Source organism: Accipiter gentilis, chromosome 29 (assembly GCF_929443795.1).
Source record: "Accipiter gentilis chromosome 29, bAccGen1.1, whole genome shotgun sequence".
Taxonomy (NCBI): Eukaryota; Metazoa; Chordata; class Aves; order Accipitriformes; family Accipitridae; genus Astur; species Astur gentilis.
In genome coordinates this window covers 7826094-7845355 of record NC_064908.1, presented here as the reverse complement: position 1 = coordinate 7845355, position 19262 = coordinate 7826094, and the positions used below count along the sequence as shown (strand labels likewise).

Genomic DNA, 19262 nt, shown 5'->3' with positions numbered 1-19262 from the left:
GTCCAGACTCTTGGTTTTGCCAGGAGCTGGCGACATCCTGGAATGACTGAACACTCTGAATATTAATGTTTATTATCAGGTCTCAAAGAAATGCAACATGGAAATAAAACACCACAGCCAAGCTGGAATAAAAAGCAAACAGAAAAGTCAAAGCAAAGTGAGGCATGCAGAGCACAGCCCTCCAAATTCAGGCTGTGTTGCTCCAAAAACAATGTGAAAAATATCATTGCAGTCAATGCCTTCCTGAGGAAATGGCTCTTTCAGCAGAATAGCAGTTTTCAATAGGAATCTCTTCAGTGTGATTTTTTTAAGAGCTCTATTAATAGTGTGCTCAGCCAGAGCCCTGGATCCTCAAGGAGAATTCACTGAGCAAGAAATTGTCAGGATCTTACAATGCAGTTGGTGTCTGGTTGCTTAGGCTGGAGAGAGAGGGACAAGGAAATTGTAGATAAAAGCTGCTGTTGCAGCCAGGAGCAGAGTGATAGGCCTGACACTTTCTCCAGATTCACACCAAATTCCTGGCTGCTGTTGGAGCAAATCCAGCCATTTCAGGACATGCTAAAGCCCCATGTCAGAGCTGGAGGTGAAGCTTGTCAAGGAGCAACCCTCTCTCCAAGGAGGGCTTCCTGTGTCCCCACCAAGCAGTGTTTTACATTTGGAGCTGTCAAAACACATTGCAAACATTTAAATAATGACATCATTTAAATAATGACATCTCCAGAATTGTTCATGATGGAAGGAGCTTAATTCCAGTTAAATCAGTTTCTGCTCCTAGACCAAAATCCTTGCTCCTCTGCACTCAGTGACAAAGTTTCCAGACTTCAGGGTTTCAGTCCTGAAACTGCAGGATCTGAACGGACTTTGCAAATGAAATAGTTTCAGATCCTGCATCACCCAGGCCAGGAGCCCTCAGCCATAGTCTGTGCATCAGTCCCGAACTCTTGAGCTCAATCTTGAGACTTTTTTGGGAGGAGATAGGAGAGGTTTTTTTGCTCTCACTCAAAGGCCTCAAGGCACCCCAGCCTGGGGTTAGCTGGAGCTTTTTAAGTCTCCCACTTTGCAGGCTCACCTTCCTGACTCCAGATAACTCTCCTACCTCTTTTATCCTGAGATAACGGGGGTATCAATTAGGAAACTCTTTTGCCAGAAGGAAAAGCACATTCAGAGGAAATGGGACTGTGAAAATCATCTCCCAGTCTGTGCTTCAGCCATGCAGCATCTTACAATGGTATGGCCACAGACAGAAGGGTGACCTCGTGGGTGCATTTTGCAGCCACCCAAACCTGGACCCTTCTTTCTCTGCCCCATTCATTTCCTCCAGCCACGGCTTAAGGGGAGGCAGAGGGAGGAACACAGTGGCTCTGATGGGAGTCCAGATCCAGCTAAAGCCCAGTGATCAGCTGTCATTCTTCAGTGTGAGAGACCTGTGTTCAGCTGCCGTCCCCATTACAGACAAGGTGCGTTGCCCTGTAGAGAGGGAAGCAGCATGGTTCAAGCTGTGGGGCCAGAATCAGCCCCTATCACTGAACCCATTGTCATGGGAGGACAGCCGTCACTCCAGCCAGGGGCATCACAGTGATCCTGAACAGCCAGTGGCTGCAATCAGGAGGAAGGAGCAGAGAGGCCACACAGAGCTGTCCTTTGCAGCCTCCTCCCACTGCAGATCCAGCACGCTTTTTGAAGCAGGTGCATCTGCTGCCCCAGAACGCAGTAGCTCCTTGACACCCAAGCAGCAAGAAATCCTGTTCTGATGTACATCCCACATGTTTCAGGACACCCCGAGGCCCTCAGCTGGGCTGGCACAGGCAGTACCCCCCTGCTAAGCCAGACCTGCTCCCTTCTGCATGATGGAGCTCCAGGTGACGTGGCTTCAAACCCCCACTCAGCAGACTATTCCTCTACTTTGACCTCTGACCACTTTACCCAAGGTTAGAAAGAGCTCTTGGAGCAAACCAGCCACCTGCTCCTGGCATCAATGCTGTGCAGATCCTGCAAATGCAGCTCAGACATGCACCCAACCTTGATCTGGGCAAAACTACAGCAAGCAGCGCAACTGCAAGAGCACCATGTCCCACTGTCTTGGAGAGCTCTCTGAGAGGTCCCCCACCCAGCTCAGCACCATGACACTGCTGTTCCACGCCCCTGCATCTCCCACCCAGCCCCTACCCCATGCATGGGGATAGTAACAGGGCTGCTCATGAGTGGGGTCGGACCACAGGACAGACAGACCTACAGCCCTGGGCATGGTCGCTCCCAGCAAACAGCTCATTGTGAGTTCCTCATTCCCTTCTCCCCAGCTGCACCCTGACTTTCCAGTTGCAGCTGAGTTTAGCAGCCAGCACAGACACACAGAGTCCTTTATCTGGGGTTATATTTCAGTGTCCCAAAGTCTGGAGCCCTTGAAGTGCTGGTTGGGTACTCCTGCCTCCCTACTTATACTCCTCTGCCCTGCCAGAGCCAGCTTTGCCTTCCCCTGCCCTGCTACCTCACAAAAACATTGTTACAAAACAAGCACAGGTCCCGGAGCTATGAACAGGTCTTTATTTGTTGAGGTTTCTTTTTTTTTTTTTTCCCCTTTCTTCCCTTTGAATGAAATTCCTGCCAGCTCTAAGAGAGAGAGGGAGAGAGAGAGAAAGAGTAGAAAGTTTAACTCCTCCCATTGGAGTGTCTCACGGCCCTGCCCAGCCCTTGAAACCCAATAACCAAGATCATTCAACAATGCCTTCCCTTCCCTGGCTGCATCCTTACGACACTCCGACCTGCAGGAGATACCCTGCTCGCTGTGTGCAAGGCGGCGGGATCGCTCCCCTCCATCCAGCTGAGCCCTGGGGTCAGAGCAAGCCGGCGGCACTTCCCACAGTCCCTGCGGCTGCAGCCACTGTGAGGATGGACAAGCTCTTCTTCTGGGGCATTCTTCTGGCCTCCTCTGCCCGCTTCCAGGTGGTGCCTGCGGAGCAAGGTGCTGCGCCCTCGTGCCCTCCCCAGTGCCACTGCGAAGAGGATGGCATCATGCTCTCAGTGGATTGCTCTGAGCTGGGGCTTTCGGAGGTCCCTGCCAACCTGAGCCCTCTAACAGCTTACCTGTAAGTACAGCCCTTGTGGTTTCCTTTGTAACACTTTCTCATCAGCTTCAGCTTTCCTCCAGCTTGGAAGTTTGTGCCACATTTTCCTGAAATTAAATTTCATCTGGAAATTAGAAACAAACCAAAACAACAACAGAAAAGGCAGCTATTACTCCAGGACCTACCAAGCTAAGCCAGCTCCCCCTCCTCCCTGCGCCCCTCCGTAAACGCTGTTTATATTGCAATGTTATGCATGCTTTGCTTCTTGATTACAGTGGATCAGAGGAGCTGATTTGCTGGGTAGATTCTGATTGTCTGAGAACATAATGGAGTATTTATACTGAGCAATTAGTGCAAACTGCTCTGGGATCCTTCTGTCAAACATTTCAATAGCTATGATAAGTCATGGCTTTTGGGGGTTTGGGTTGAACTGGCCACCAGCAGTGTCCAAGCAGTCTCTTTAAAATGAATATTTAAGTCTTTTAAGAGGTGGTGGTGGGGTTAGTAGGTTGTTTTTTTCTATTTTATTTTATTTTATTTTATTTTATTTTAAAATTCTTAATTACCTGAATGTTTCCCATCATTTCTGGTATTAATACCCCAAAGGGTTAAGCTACCACAGGGACTGGTGGGTTCATTTCTAGCCCAAGATGGTCTCAGTGGTGCCATCTGACTAGTGATGACTGAGGAGGCCCCCAGGGTGAGCAAGGGACTCTATGGAAGGATCTCAGGATTTGACCAGGAGAGGAAACACCTCTCTCGGGGAGACAAGCTGGCCCTGGCATGCTCTGGGGAAGATGCTTGGTCGGTATATTTGCAGAAAGTGCTGCAGCCACCAACTTCAGCTGTGCAGCAGAGGCTGGTTAAGGACTTTAGCTTTCCCAACTAGGGATGCAGCTAAGGTGCTGCCTAGGGAAGCCATGTGTACCACAATTGCTGAGGACAACTGGTAGCCCCCAGGCAGTGCTGGGCATGTTCTTTCTGTGCTCATCGTGCTGAGAGGAGGCTTGTGTCTGGGGGTGGCATACAGACTGTGTTGCTGGTTTTCTGGTGTTCCCGGATTGTCCTGAGATGCAGTTACTCAACTGTTAAAGCTAAGCACCCTAACCCATTCAGGAAGGACTTTGCAAAGCCAGGTTGAAGCTGCCACAGCTGGATAAGAGCTTCTCTTGCTCATCCTGCTTGCCTGAGGAGCACATTGCTTTGGCTTGTGCCAACCACTGGATGGCCAGAGCTGTATTGGGTCAGCTGAGAAAGAATTATGACAGGAAAGGACAATTTTCACTGGAGGGTGTGAAAGATGAGAGAAATGTGTAACACACGCTGTACTTCCCTGGAGAAGGAACCACAGAGCACTTGTATGAGGTATGTCCTGTATAGAGCTATCCCCTCTGTACACACCCTGGCATTCAGTTTGGAGCCAGCTGCCTATGAGTGAAGAGTCACTACAACCCTTGAACATGTCTTGATGGAGGTGATTAAAAACACATGGGCTGCAAGCATGGGAGGCTGTAGAGCTTTGCAGCACTGATGCTATTGCAAGCACTTGTGGCAGCCCTGTCAGGCACCCACTCCACCGTTGCAGTCATCACAAGACGGGGGGGGGGCACCTGTGGCTCCAGATCTGCAGAGAACATGCTGCCCGTTGTCGCTACAGAGATGTCCCTGGGCTGGGAGCTGCAGAAAGCTCCACTGCGTGAACCAAGGGACACCTCGATATTAAACAGTTCTCATTGCCACTTTTATCCTGTCCATGATGGTCGGAGCAGGGACACAGAGCCTTGGGCTACAGATCCCTTGTGCATGGACCCCAGTGTGCGGGTGCTTAAGGATGCTGTCAGCCTGCTGCAGCAGGTGACTCTGCAGCTGCTTCTGGCAGAGGTCTGGCTTTCGCTGGCACTAGGTCTTTGGGACAGCCCTGCAGTAGCCACCGCTTTGGGAGAGTGTCCAGTCCTTTGGCCACGGCTCCGTTCTCTCCCGTGGGCCGCTACACCGGCCGGCTTCACTCACACGGTGGCGCCAATGGCAGCCCTTTGCCGGAGAGGCACCGGCAGTGCCACCTCCCCAGCCCATCACCGTGCGGGAAAAGCCAGGCTGGAGGGACCCTTCGGGTGGAAAATCCGCGGGGTCGAGCCAGCGGGGTGTTGGAGGGTCCAGAGTTTTCCTCTTCCCCTTAGGGCTGGACCTGTTTGGGGAAAGACAGCACATTTGCTGCCTATCCGTTAAACAGTACTGGTGAATTAACAAATAAGATGTAACAGAGGCAGGATGAACCGGGAATTATTGGAGGAGGACTGGAGAGCTGGGTTTTCTCCCTCTTTCTGTCACTACCTTCTTGGGCTACCTTCAGCAAGTCAAGTAAGGTTAGTTTCTCAGTTATATAGTTATACATGCAGTCACGGCTGTTGTTTCAAAGCAAATCAGCACAAATTTTGTAGAAAGTATGGACATTCGAGAGAGATCTAAGCTCTTCATGTAAATTCAGGCTTTAAATCCACATTGAGGTATGTAAAGAAATGCCTAGTTTGTTTGGGGTTTTTTGAGCTGAAAGTACTGAGAAGCAAGCCCTGTAATGGCAATGAGGAGCATGGAGCTGAAGGGCAGCTGCTCCCAAAATTTTCCAGCTCCTTTGCTCCATGCCCTGTCTTCTAGGCAAATTACAGGTATCCATTCTGTAAAGAGCAGGACTCCCTCAGGTGCAAAATAAAGGATCCTCATAATAACCTCTGATTAGACACTGCCTCACCACTAATGAGCTCGCATTCATGCCCCATCCTGACAACGCTGTGCCTCTGCCATGCCTGTCTCTCTCCAAGAACCCTGTCCTTGCTCACTCTTGCACCTCCATTAACTTGAACCTGACCCCACCCATCCAAAACCTAGCTTTTCCAATGGAGGCATCACTGGTGAGCTTGCAGCTGTGGTCAGGGAGATGGAAGAGAAGCAAGTCACCTCTTCCCAGGGGCACCTCTCTAGTAGGCACTTAGACACGCTGGTGTCTCATTGGCAGCCCTGCAGAGAAGCCAAACAGCTAGCTCAGCTGGGGGTTGTGCATGTTAGGTGACAGGTCCCTGCTGTCTGCATTGCTCCTGCAGGCAGCCAGAAGTTAATCAGGGCTCATGCTGGCTCTAACAGCCCATTTCTCTGGAGCAGCACAGACCATCCTGCCTGGCTCGTCACACGGTGGCTGGCAAAGAACTTCTTAGTGCGTGACACATTTGGGGGGGGGGGGGAACTGTCTGTTAGCCTGGCCTTAGAATCCAGCCGTGAAACACTAAAGGTCAGCACACCCTCTCCTATTCAGCTACATCCAGAGACCCTAGGGCCTGTATCAACCTGAAAGAGTTGAGCTGTTCAGAGAGCAGATCCAACCTCTGGCTGATATGCCAGTAAGTCCTGACAGCAGTGTGTCAAATGTCATGTCTCTGTCTTCCATGGCCAGCATCATAGGTACGTGAGTTGCTTTTGGGGCTGGCAACAGAGATGGGCTGGAGCTGATGGGGGCTCTCTAGAGAAGGCAGCAGCAAGCTGAGAGTGCAAAAGGAGACTGGAGCTGCAAAGGGGAAGGTTCCCGTGCAGCAGAGAGGAGACTGCACAAAGGGGCATGGAGAAGAACGGGAAAATGGGAAGAGCTGCTTGGTACTCAGAGTATTAGCTTAGCTTCGAACCCTGGCACCACTGCAAATCCTGCGTGTGACCTGGTTGAGCAACCCCAGCTCAGATTTCCTGGCCTATGGAAGTGCCGCATTACATGGGCTGGGGGAGTTCAGTCCCTGGCTGTCCCCATGCTTGTCACCCACTGCCTGAGCACTGGGAACAGGGCTGTGGTTGGGTGCAGGTGCTCAGTGCAGCCCTCTGACCCAGGATGGCATCCTGACCCCCGTCTGCACCCCTGCATCTGGCTACCAGCCCCTGGCAAGGGGGACTGGGGGGTGAAGGGATACTCTCAATTGGCTGAGGCTGCTCCTGTTTCACCAAAAAAAATGACACCGTGTTGCTGGTGCCTGCCAGGTCCCTCCTAGCGACATGCTGGCCTGTCCAACCACAGCTAGCAGGAAATAGGGATCAAAGAAGACTCAGCATAGGACACCCTCAGTAGTACCCACAGATGGAAAGGTAACAGCAGTAACATCATGGTTATGCCTTCAGGTCAGCTGTGCAGACAGCACACACACACACACCCTGGCCAACCTGCACACGTATAGGTTGGAAATTATACAACCTGCAGTGCCTTATCCCCAGTCTGGACTTAGGGGACATGGGGAGGATATGGAAGGATTGCCCAGAATCATAAAATATCTTAGGCAGGAAGACACGTCTGGAGGTCTCTGATCTACACCCCTGCTCAAAACAGGTCCAGCTTGTGAAGTTGGTCAGGACCTTGTCCAGTAGGGTTTTGAGTATCTCTAAGATTCCCTCACCCTTTTCCCATTTTTTACCATCCTCATGGGAATTGTTTTTCTTAATATCTAATTGCAATTTCGCCTATTCCAGTTTGTGCCCATTACCTCTCATCCTTCCCCTGCATAACTCCAAGAAGAGTTTGGCTCTGTCTTCTCGACACCCTCCCAGTCAGTAGTTAAAGACAGCAATAACATTCCTCCATTTCTCCTTCTCTTGTGAAGACTGATCAAACCTACTTGTATGAGCAGTGCATAGGGCACGGGTGGAGTGGGAGTTATTGCGATGTGAGAGAAGGGAGCACGCAGGGTAATGGGAATACTGCAGTGGAAGCCCCATGCACACCTTGCAGTGAAGCCAGGCAGCCACTGCACAGCTCACTGCATGCATTGCTGTTGCTCTGGCCTGGAAAGCCAGAAAAGACCTGGGGCACAAGACAGGTTGTGAGGTTGTCAGGCTGTTGCTGTGACAGCAGGATTGGGGGGGAAAAAAGCAGCAGAGAGTCTGGCTGCTCCCAGATATCACCAGGCATCTCAGGAGGCTGCCCAGACAGAAAGCTTCTCATTTCCCACACTGTTTCCATTGAGGTGAACGGGATCAGGAGCTCTCAGGGCTGTTCTCACCTTGCAGAGATATTTTGAGCCATTGCCTGGAATTTAGCATCCCACTGGGAGTCTGGGGGCCCCACATCACCCATGTGATGAGCTACCTTCTGGGTTCAGGTGCCACACGGACCTGTGACAGGGATCTGCAGAAGGTGGGAATACTCTGACATGAAGTTGGGCAGACACTTCCCTGGTCACACAATGCTGCATCCAGTGCAGGGAAAGAGGGAGTGGCAGATGCCTCTTTCTTGATATTTGCATTTTCTAAGCACTCACAAGACTCTGGGTAGGTGAGGCAGCAGGGTTTGAAGGCTGATTACAGAGCCGCAGCTGACACCTGAAGCAAGACAAGCAGCAAATACTGAAGGCAGGTCCCCTCAGCCCAAACGCCTTCCTAATTGTCTCCCCCCCAAGGCTTGCCCCTCTGCAGCCCCCACCTTGGGAAAAAGGAGGACAGGCCCCACCACAGCCCCCCTAAGAAGGGAAGCACCCCAAGAGCTGCCAGAGGAGATGGGACACTAGTAGAGGGACAGTACTGGTGGCTGACCTGTAGGAGCCTAGGCAGACATTGCAGCTGTGGGGAGGGCTGTTGGGGTTGAAGGGATGGCTGGGATTGCAGGCGGCTGACAAGGAGACGGGATGTCCTGCAGGGATGACAGGGACCTCTGTGTCCCTTTGGGTATTAGGTGACAGTCACACAACCTGGGGCGACAGAGGGAGCAGCAAAAAATGCAGAGAGCACCAAATCCCAATGCAAGATGTAAATTAAGTCCTTCTTGGGGGGCATCCCTGCTTTCCTGCCCCAGGTAATTTTGCAAAGATTAGTGAGTCACCATCCTGTGGCTGATACTTGCCCAGTGCCAGGGCCCATCCACAGACCCTTCCTCATGCCATGGTCACCACAGGAGCCCCAACATTGCACCAGGATCTATCCAAACATACCACCAAAGTGCAGACTCACCCCAAAGAATTCCCAGACCCTTCCACTTCTCAAGTCATGATAGAGCACAGGATTTCCAAAGCCACCCCCAGGTTCTGGTGGCCAGACTAATGCACTAAGGGATGGCTCTGTGCTTGATCTTCTTCCCTGCTGGAAGACTAATGGGAAATGCCACTCCTGCCCTGTACAGTCAGAAGTCAACTGTCTCCCCCTTGGAAATGCCCAGCATGCCTGGGAGAATGGCAGCCATAGCAGGACCAAGGGGAAATGTTTATGAGCTTGGGGTCCCAGATGTGGGAGATAAGGCTGGTGAGAGGCATTAGAAGAGCTGGACTCTGACACACACTCTGCAGTGGGTTCATGGGTTTATGTTCACCATTTAACAGCTTTGAGGCACTTTTTTTTCACCCCTAAAACATCAGAGATAACAAGAGTTTCCCACCTTCAGGGATTTGGTTTCCTCTAAAGGGGTCCTCTACAGAAATCATCTGCAGGGCCTGCTGACTCTGTACAGGCACTCCTTGAGGACACAGGCATGTTCTGCATCCTTATTGCATCCTTGCCAGCAGGACTTCAAGGGGACTTTAAGGTCAGGCTGCCTGGGTTCAACTCCAATTACCCAGCAGCCCAGTTACCACCTCAGGGTCTCCTGTGGCTGACAGTGGCTTTTTGCTGGCATGTTGCAATGAAGATCCCATGGGGGAGTGTCTCCAAGGATTAATGAACGCTGACACTTTGGGATACCCAAGTAGGCTGGGCCAAACCAAGATCTGCCAGAGTTCCAGGTATCAGGGAGAGCTGCTGGTAATGAGTCTGACACTGACTCTGGCTGGTGTTTTCTTTCTGGAGAAGGCAAATGAAAGGTAATCAGAAGCAGTGTAATTCCTTTCCCTGTGCTCCCCAGCCTATAAAGAGGAGAAAACCAAACTGAGCAGATTTGGGATCAGGCAGAGCTTGGGAGTGGATTGTGAGAGAAACTGAAAAGCAACCTGGAAAAGCCACAGCTACTGAGCACATGCTTACAAATGGCCTTTTGTATCTCTTAGGCATTGTGTAACTCTCAACCCGGCCAACAGCTGAAATTTCCCAGTCCCTTGGCCCACAGCACTGCTCAGAGTGCTGCTGGTTTAGCAGTCAGAGAGCAGAGGGCCTTCATCCCTGCATTACTGTCATGAGCCTGATGCTGCAGATGCTGCATGATGGTGTGCCTGGGCTTGAGGCTCAGGGCAGAGCAGTGGGAACACACTGAATCCCCCAGGTAGCAGACAAAGTAGCAGTGAGGGAGCCAGTGTCCTGGGCAGATTGATGGTGCTCAGAGCAAAGCCAGAATTGCAGGACTATTAATAGTGAGGTCAGTCCTAGAGCCACCTGAAGAGCTCATTTGGTGGGATGATTTTCCAAGCAATACCTCATTTCATTGAACAGGAAAAGCTTAATGAAAATGGTTCAGTGTTCATGGGACTGTGAATGGGAGAAATGTAGTAACAAGTTGAATCAAGAGAGATTATTTCAATGTTTTCACTTCATGGTGGCTTTTTAAAAAAAGTTTTCATTTACATATTTTCACCTGCTGGTGTTACATTTACCTGTAGGTAATTTAATATTCACATTGCAGGACTCCTAAACTATCAAAGCAAAGCATCTTGATATTTCTAAAGCAAAATATATTGGGTTTTTTTATTCTAAACTAAATATTGACATGTTGGCTCTTTGTTCTGTGTTCAAGGGAAAGGAAACGTTGAAGTTGCTGAATTTCCAATGAGGTGAAACTTTCAGGTTCACGACAGCTCTTCCTATCTCCTCCAGCCTCATCATCTCCCAGCCCCTTCTCTGCCATAAGGTCTGCTCCCTTTTACCTCTGTATATCATGAGCTAGAAACACTTTGGGTCCAGCAGTGTTTTGCTTTACTTGGCTGCTGCTATCCCAGTGTGAGTACTGTTGGGATTCACAGGATGCTGTGCTCTCTGGAGAGCGGCTTGTCCACAAAAAAGGGTTGCAGCCCCCAAGTGTTTCCAGCTATGACAGGCAGTGCTGCGGGTGATGAGGCAGAGGGCTGTGGCTTTAGTACCACACGTCATGGCTGAGACCTTCCCAAGATTTCCATTCACAAGGGAAGAGGCAACCTTTGCAGGGCTGTTCAGAAGTGGGAGCAGGGTGTTTGGGGCACTGGATGTGAGCAGATGTCCACTTCTTGGTGGGGCACTGTCTGAGTTGGGCTGCAGGATCTGCCCCATCCCAAAGCCAGCAACTGGTGCCCAGGTCTTTCTGCAGGAGAGGGAGCAGCCAGAGCTTTACTGCACTTGCTTCACAGCTGGCAGCGAGCGCTGTGTTCCCTGGCAAGAAGGGAGCAGGTGTACAGACAAGGAGTATGGTGGGGAAGGCAGTGCAGCAGAGTGGTTAGAGCAAATGTGCACGGGATGGGCTGTGCTCCGGGGTGGATAGCTACATGTGACTGCCAGCAAGCCTCCTCCCTCCTTCAGTCTGCAAACTGCAACCAGGGCAGCTTGGTTGGGACTGGAGGAGATCAGTCCTTCCCGCTCATGCTTTGAGGGATGCCCCACTCCTCGTCCCATCTGTTGGAGTGAGCAAGGCTGGGTGGCAACAGGCACACTGTGTCCGCATGCTCCCTTCCAGCTGGCACCACCATGCAGGGAGCCTTGGTGGGGTGGAGGTGCTGCTCACCCACCACATGCTCTGGACTTCAGCCACAGCAGGCTGGTCCTCACTCACATCCAGTCTTGCCGTGCCTCTCCACCATGCCTGAGAGCACCGTCTGCAGCACAGCCTGGCTTTCTGCAACATTGTGCACTTCCACTGCAAACACCTTCCTCCATCCTCCCCCCTCTCCTCCCTGCCCACCCCCCAGGCTAAGTAATATGCCACAGCCTCCCCTCTCTCCCTCCCTTCCGTGAAAAATAAGCTCATAAATCTGCCTAGGGCAATGAAAACACTTGAGCTCATGGCCCTTAGATCTGTGCGGGAAGAGCTCTAGCTGGCGATTAAAGGAGTTTAAGGTTTTCTTTGAAAAGCTCTTTGATTCTGGCAGAGGGTCTGGTGCCAAAAGGCAGCAATGGAGCTGCAAATGCCTCTCCCGCTCTGCACCTGCCTGGGTCAGGGAGCAGCAAGATGGTGGAGGAGGGAAAGGGAAGCGCTGTGCTTCCCAGCTCTCTGCAATGGTGTCTGAGGGACGCCCATCACCCCCTTTCAGGGGTGGGGAGCACCCTCCGCCAACAGCAGGGCAGTGGGTGCTGCTGCCATTGAGCCCAGACACTTCAGCTGGGGTGCCAAAATGCCTCCACTGCTGCTCCCCCAGGTCCTTCTTTGGAGGAGCTGGGCTGGGTCTCAGCGAGCCAGCCACCCATGGGACAGATGGACACTCCTTCTCTTGGCTGCTCTGAGACAGCTCAGAAGACATCCAACATGAGCCAGGCTCCTTGGGGACCCTGAAATGGGAACCTGAGCCACCTCCATGCACCACAGGGAAATAGCTCTGAGTAGGGAAAGGGATGCCAAGGGCAGCCCAATGCTGAGCTCCCTGCAGGCAGCACAGGGTCCTGCCTGGGTGCCAGGGAGCCAGGGGAGGCTGTGGGGAGCCAGAGAGGAGCTGGGGCCAGCACAGGAATCACCACAGCAGTGCTCTGAAAAGCAGTGGGAAGGGATAGGGGAGGACTCTCAGGGCTGGGAGGAGCCTGAGGTCTTGGAGAAGGACTTGAGTTTGATAGGAGCCGAAAAGATGTCAGAAATAGTCTTTACAAAGAAGAGCAGGACCAAGCACAAACATCTCGTGTTGCAGCCAAGACAAAACAGAGCCAGGCTCCAACCCAAGTGGAGGCAGGAGCTGTGCCAATGGTGGGGAGCAAGGGGAGGACACAGTGAAGTTCAGGTGGTGCTTCTAGTCTTGCAGAGATATGTCAAGGATTGAAGAAGGGGTAATGGAAGACCACACCCAGATCCACTGGCACAGGCTTTGCTGACAGTGATGGAGGGCAGCTCTCCAGTCTCCTCCCCTCCATGGGATGACAGAGTCTCCCAAGGTATCAGCAGCCCTCCATCTCCATTTGCTTTGTTTGCAGTCCTTCCTGTAGCTGTTTAAATCTCTTCGAAGGATTTGGAAATGAAAAGCAGTCCCCATGGGAGTGGAGCAAGTCAGACACACCTGTAAGGGTAGGACCTACTCAAGGGACCTGCTGTCTCTTCTTGTGAGCAGCCACAGGTCCCACTACAAAGCGACCCCAGGGAGACAGGATAGTTTCCAGCACTGAACATCCCCATGGGGCACCAATTAGTAACATTCCCCTTCATTCAAAGAGAATGTGAAGCCTGAGCACCTTGCGTCATCCCATCAGGGCTGTGTGTGCTATGGTGGGAACTGCAGGGGTGGAAGGGGAGCAGAAACATGGTCTCCTCTGCAGGTAGGGGGTGGGATGGCAGGAGGTGCATGCATGGAGGGCTGTTGGGAGGATGCCCCACACACATGTTGAAAGTTTTTGTGACATGACACTGAGCCCTGCAGACCACCAGCCTTTGGGACATTCCCCATGCCCAGTGCCACCTACTAGAACCGGCAATGCCTTGTGCATGGAGCAGTGAGTTGAGCCAAGTCCACAGCAGCTGCTGACAGTGTGGCCAAGCACCAGGGATCTCAGGGACTTGGAGGATTTGAAGGCACAAGTCGCCTTCCCAAGAAGGTTATCTGGTGTAGGGATGACTCTGGGTGTAATTGCATCCTGCAATGTCAAGAGAATACCTAATTCTGGGCATTTCTTAACCTTAGTAAAGCAAATTTTCATCTTGCTATGCATGAAATGGGCAGGAAAGGCATTTGCACTTTTAAACAGAAATTCATCTTCTATCTTTCCCAGAGAACACAGGAAGAAATTCTGGTTGCAGGGAATAATATCTGCAGTTTTGCTTCTCCCCTGTTTCTGCAGCTGCACACCTGGCAGTGTCCCCAGCGGTTTCCCAGTACCTGGGAGCTGAGAAAGGCAATAGCTGTGTGAGCATTTTGTTGACTTCCCAGGCAGCACTCTGAGTCAGTCTGACTACGGACATGAAAACAGTGCTTCTGCTGCTGCTCAGTCAGCATGTCCCAAGGGAAGAATGAGGTGCTGTGGTGGGTTGACCCTGGCTGGATGCCAGGTGCTCCCCCTCCTCAGCTGGACAGGAGAGAGAAAATATTACAAAAGGCTTGTGGGTCAAGATAAGGACAGGGAGAGATCATTCAACAATTACCATCACAGGCAAAACAGACTCAACTTGGGGAAATTAGTTTAATTTATTACCAATCAAATCAGAGTAGGATAATGAGAAATAAAACCTAAACCTTAAAACACCTTCCCTGCACCCTTCCCTTCTTCCTGGGCTTAACTTTACTCCTGATTTCTCTACCTTCCATGCAGTGGCACAGGGCGACGGAGAATGGGGGTTGTGGTCAGTTCATCACATGTTGTCTCTGCCGCTCCTTCCTCTTCAGGGGCAGGGCTCCTCACACTCTTCCCCTGCTCCCCTGTGTGGTCCCTCCCATGGGAGACAGTTCTCCACAAGCTGCTCCAGTGTTGGTCCCCCATGGGGTCACAAGTCCTGCCAGAAAACCTGCTCCAGCACGGGCTCCTCTCTCCACAGAGCCACAGGTCCTGTCAGGAGCTTGCTCCAGCATGGGCTTCCCACGGAGTCACAGCTTCCTTTGGGCATCTACCTGCTCCAGCGTGGGGTCCTCCATGGGCGGCTGCAGGTGGATATCTGCTCCACTGTGGACCTCCCTGGGCTGCAGGGACACAGCTTGCCCCACCATAGTCTTCCCCACAGGCTGCAGGGGAATCTCTGCTCTGGCGCCTGGAGCACCTCCTGCCCTCCTGCTGCACTGACCTCAGTGTCTGTGGAGTTGTTTCTCTCACATATTCTCACTCCTTTCTTCGGCTGCAACTGTGTAGGATTCCCCTCCCCACCACCAAAACCTTGCCACACAAACCCAATACAGGTGCAGAGTCATGTAGCTGCACTGTAAGGCTTTCTTCTCCCTGTACATAGGGGCATGGGAGTTGTCATATTATCCCAAGTTGTTGTCTCAAGCTCTTGTCCCAGATATTGTCCCGAGGCTCTGTCCCAAGACTGGGATGTTGCCTGCCTGAGCAGCGTGTGCCCCAGGTACGAAAGGACAGAGACATACCTTTAGGGTCAGGTGTGTTCTATTTGCAGAACCAAAGGTATCACAACCAAGACAGGATCTTGATTATAGGTGCAGGTAAGACTTCTATTGTTGCACTAATTTTCTGTGGCAATGAGTTCCACAGATTAACAAGGTACCTGTTGCACAGAGCAGTTTTACATGTGCTCTGGCAATAACATGTGGGGCCTTACTCAACACAGGGGCAGCCTTGCTATGTATGCTGTCCTTAATGTCTCTTCAGCTCAGGGCCAAAACAGCAGGTTCTTGTGCTGCAGGTTGTGTTTGCAGCTGCAGCCCTGCACAGGGAAGTGCCTGTTGGTTAAGGTATTGTTGCGCTTTCATGTGGTGTAAGACAGCGCAAGATTTATTAGTGACAAAAGCACAAATGCTGGAAGCCTTGATTTATTGCAGAAAGGGGAAAGGAAACATGTTGCAGCCCATGCTGGTTAGCGTGGTGTGTCTGAGATGAGGTAGCACATGCTGTGAAAACTGCCCTGCTCCTCCATGAGGTGCTCTGGCTCATCTTGGTGATATCATGAGGTAGATCCACTCCTTTTCCAGAGGATGTCTTTCCACTGACCATCTCGCAGATGCTTTGAGGAAAGGGCTTCTCCTAGATGGAGGGACACAAAGACTCAGACTTTTGGGAACAGACAGGTGCCCCATGAGCTTTTGGCTCCCTTGTATTGTGGAGGTGGGAGATAGAGAAAACTGGAGTGTAGCACAAGAAACCTAGACTGTTTTCTAGGTACCCCAAGCAAGTGGTCTCCTCTTCCTGTGCCTCAGTCTCCCCACCTTTAAAGCACTACTAAAAACCCCTTCTCTAATGCGCTCTGAGATCAGCTGATTAAAACAGTGCTATAGAAGTGTTGTCGGGCACTGTCAGCACTTTTCAGTCACATGCCTGGACCTCTTGAGCTAAAATACCTTTTAAAAGTTTATTAAAAAATTCTTGAGCTTTACATTTGTTCAGCCACAACATGAAAAAAAGCAATACTAAACTCTCAGATTTGTAGCCTGCCTTTCATGTCCACTGACCTCATCACTCCTTGCTTATGGATGCAGCCACAAGTCAGTGCAGCTACTGAAATACTCCCCTGAAGTCACATTCAGCAGCTGTTTAAAAGCTCGTGGGCAGCACTGGTGAACTTCATAGAGGAAGTGAACCCATCTGGTAAACTGCAGCTTGGCCAGAGCTGCTGTAAACCCCAATTCTCTAATTTAATCTGTTTTCTATAGGAAGCTACCTTGCTTTTAGCATATTTCTTCCTCAGCGTGTGGGGGTAAATAACAGCTATTTCAGCTCTTTGGCTAAACCAAAAAAAAGGAGGGGAAAGATTGGCTTGGGTTAAACAAATAGATTTTTTTTTCAGGATTCCCATGCAATTAAAACTAAACCAAACCAAAACAAAACATGTTTGCTCTGGGTATCCCTGAAACATTTTGCTTTGACCCAAAAAAGAATATTCTGTTTCATTTTTTAGTTATATGAAAATCTTTAAACCCTTTAAAAAAAGATCTTACAATGAAATGTTCCACCATCTCCCCCCTTCTTTTTTCAGTGGAGCATAATTTTCCTGTGAATTTACTTTTGACCTAAATGCTGTGGGTTTTGCCTGACCTGGAAAGTCACCCAGCTGAGCTTGTGCCATCACTTGTTTTTCCTTTCAACATCATTTCCATCTTTTCACCTCCCACTGTACAGACTCAGGGTCTCATGGGAACATCATCCTCATCCCAGGGCTGCGCTGACTCTCCAGGGAGACTAGAAAGTGGCTGGGAAGGGGAGGAAAGAATCCACAAAGGTTCCTTTTGGCTTCAGCGAGCTCCTCTGGCTCTTCTAAGGATCTCTGGCTACTGCCAAGACACCTTCGAAACATCTTTGAAACATCTCCATCATGTTGGGCACTGTGACTGGGCTGGAGGGGAAATCCACATTCCCTTTGAAGTCTGGATACTTGAGCAGTCTTAGAATTATAGGGCTGTAATATACAGGAATGTGTGGGGCTGTAATTGTGACTTAGATCCTTGGATGAAAGGTGCTATATACATACAAAAGGTATTATTATTATTATTGCTATTATTATTGCTATTATTATTACTATTATTATTATTATAGGGCTGCAATATGTGGATTGGAGATGAAAGTAGCACCAAAAGATCCTGAAATATGCGATGTGTCTTAAGGAAATTCCAGCTTGGAATTAGGTTTTGTCTAGATGGGGAAGCAGAGCTGGCTGGCTCCCCTGTGCTGACAGCTCTGGGGCTTTTATGGAAGAAGTCCTGTATACAGGCATGAATCCCAAATACAAATTGCTCTGACTCTCAGAAGGGTGTCTCCAGGAGGAGATATTCCAGAGCAGTTTTTGCAGAAAAAATGACATCAGACATTTTCACCATTCTTTCTGAGACATTCTGATTGCTGCTAGGCAGACTGTAGCCATCACAAAATAAGTCCCTGCCACTTGAGCCATCCAGTATGAGAAGTACAAGAACTGGTGACTCTTAGCAGGGCTTAGAGGCTGGGGTGGAAACTGGAGCAAACTCCTAGTGTCGCTGAGCAGCAGAGAGAGCTCATGTGCACATTGATCCTCCTGCACTCCAGCAGAGACGGGGCCAGATCCAGCATCCTGAGCTCATCGTCCTCTTTCCAACCATCAATCACATCTCTCCCCGAGCAGCCTGGAAGCAGAGCACAAAGGAAGACAGGGATCAGCTTTGATCCTTCATAGAGTCTGTGGCTCTGCACAGCCTTTGCCATCAGCCTCAAGTTGTTTCTCCTGCCCTGTTCTGCACTCACAACAGGGAATTTAAGTGAAGCCAGGCACTGAAGTGGGGCTCCCCACAACAGCATCCATGGTGATTTTCTCCTGTGTCACAGGCTCTGCAAAGCATCAGGATTCACCCTAGCATGCAGCTCCAGCTGCCTCTCCTGAGGAAGGTGGGGGACGGATTTAATCTACTCTGATTTCCATCAGCTTTGAAAGCCCAAGCAAAATCAGCTTGAGTTTTTCCACTGACTTCAAGGACTTGGGGAAAAGGCCTTGGCTCTCACGCTTCAGGGGCTATCACCTATAAGAGTGCAGAGGCAGGTCTACACTCAGCTTGTCTTGCTGAAGAGCTGAACCAGAGGCACAGGAGGCAGGTGGGAATGGGAAGAACTGTTTCACTAGAACTGGACCCCCTCCCTGAAGGAGGCTTCCTCCCTTCCAGGGTAGAAATTCTGGCTCTGGCTGGGACAGGCTAGATCTGATGTGGCACTGGGCTCTAGCTGATGAGCTCCAGCAAGAACCAAACCTTCCCTGTTGGACTTGGTCCCTGGAGCACCGATGCACCCAGAGACTCCTTTCAAGCATCCAGGCCTCCATTCTCCTGCCGTGTTGCATGAACCACTAGACAGCCTCATGCTCTAGCATGGAAGAACTTTCATTTCAACTGTGGCTGTGAGATGGGATGGTGAATAATTCTATCTGCAAGTCTAGTGTACATACAGGCTCTTTCACAGCCTCTTTCTTGCTGTTTCTGTGGCAGCACTTCAATGCCCAGCACAATGTGCAGCAGGGCAGCTTCTTCCTGACAGACTTTTCCCATAAGGGTGTGGAACAACTGCCAGAACTGTTTCATTGCCAGAGATAGATGTGCAGGAAATAGCTGCTTGGTCGTAGCCAGTTACAGCACTTCTGCAAAGGAGCTTCCTTCTCACCTGATGCTGTTTCTGACAGGTACCTTTTTGTACCCCCACAAGGAATGGTTCATAAACGCTTAGTTTTAAAACCCCCACAAGGAACAGTTCATAAAGCCTTAGTGTTATAACTATGCCTGGTTGTCTTGGAAGGAGCAGAGGAGGATATGGAGTGCCAGCCAGAGCCACTTTGACTCCAGAATCATCTCAAGAGCATTAGAAAAAAACATCTTTCTCAAGAGATGTCTAGAAGCTTATGCTAGATGCTACATTCACATCAGACCAGACCTCATCTGCAGAGCAGATGCTGCTTGGAGAGCAGAGCCTTGACACTGGGACTTGGCACAGACATGTAGCTGAGCATTGTTAAGCAAAACTCTCCACTGAGTAAAGACAGGCCGATTT

General features: G+C 50.6%; 1 protein-coding gene and 1 long non-coding RNA gene across 12 annotated transcripts in view; one reads left to right on the top strand and one right to left on the bottom strand.

Annotated features, from left to right (window-relative positions):
• The window catches only part of LGR6 (leucine rich repeat containing G protein-coupled receptor 6), a 157027-nt gene that overhangs the window by 4823 nt on the left and 132942 nt on the right, over positions 1-19262 (top strand). The window contains exon 2 of one of the 3 annotated variants that reach the window (XM_049833015.1): positions 2766-3083. In XM_049833015.1, coding sequence (XP_049688972.1) covers positions 2766-3083 — 318 coding nt within the window. Of the gene's footprint in view, positions 1-2506; positions 3084-19262 lie in introns of those variants that run through there. The other 2 variants (XM_049833016.1, XM_049833014.1) reach the window with 2 other exon arrangements.
• The window catches only part of LOC126052411 (uncharacterized), a 151951-nt gene continuing 147021 nt past the window's right edge, over positions 14333-19262 (bottom strand). For 8 of the 9 annotated variants that reach the window (XR_007510023.1, XR_007510021.1, XR_007510026.1 and 5 more), the window contains 2 exons: positions 16797-17857; positions 14333-15788 (listed from right to left, as the gene is read on the bottom strand). This is a non-coding gene — a long non-coding RNA (uncharacterized LOC126052411). The remainder of the gene's footprint in view (positions 15789-16796; positions 17858-19262) is intronic. The other variant, XR_007510024.1, reaches the window with a different exon arrangement.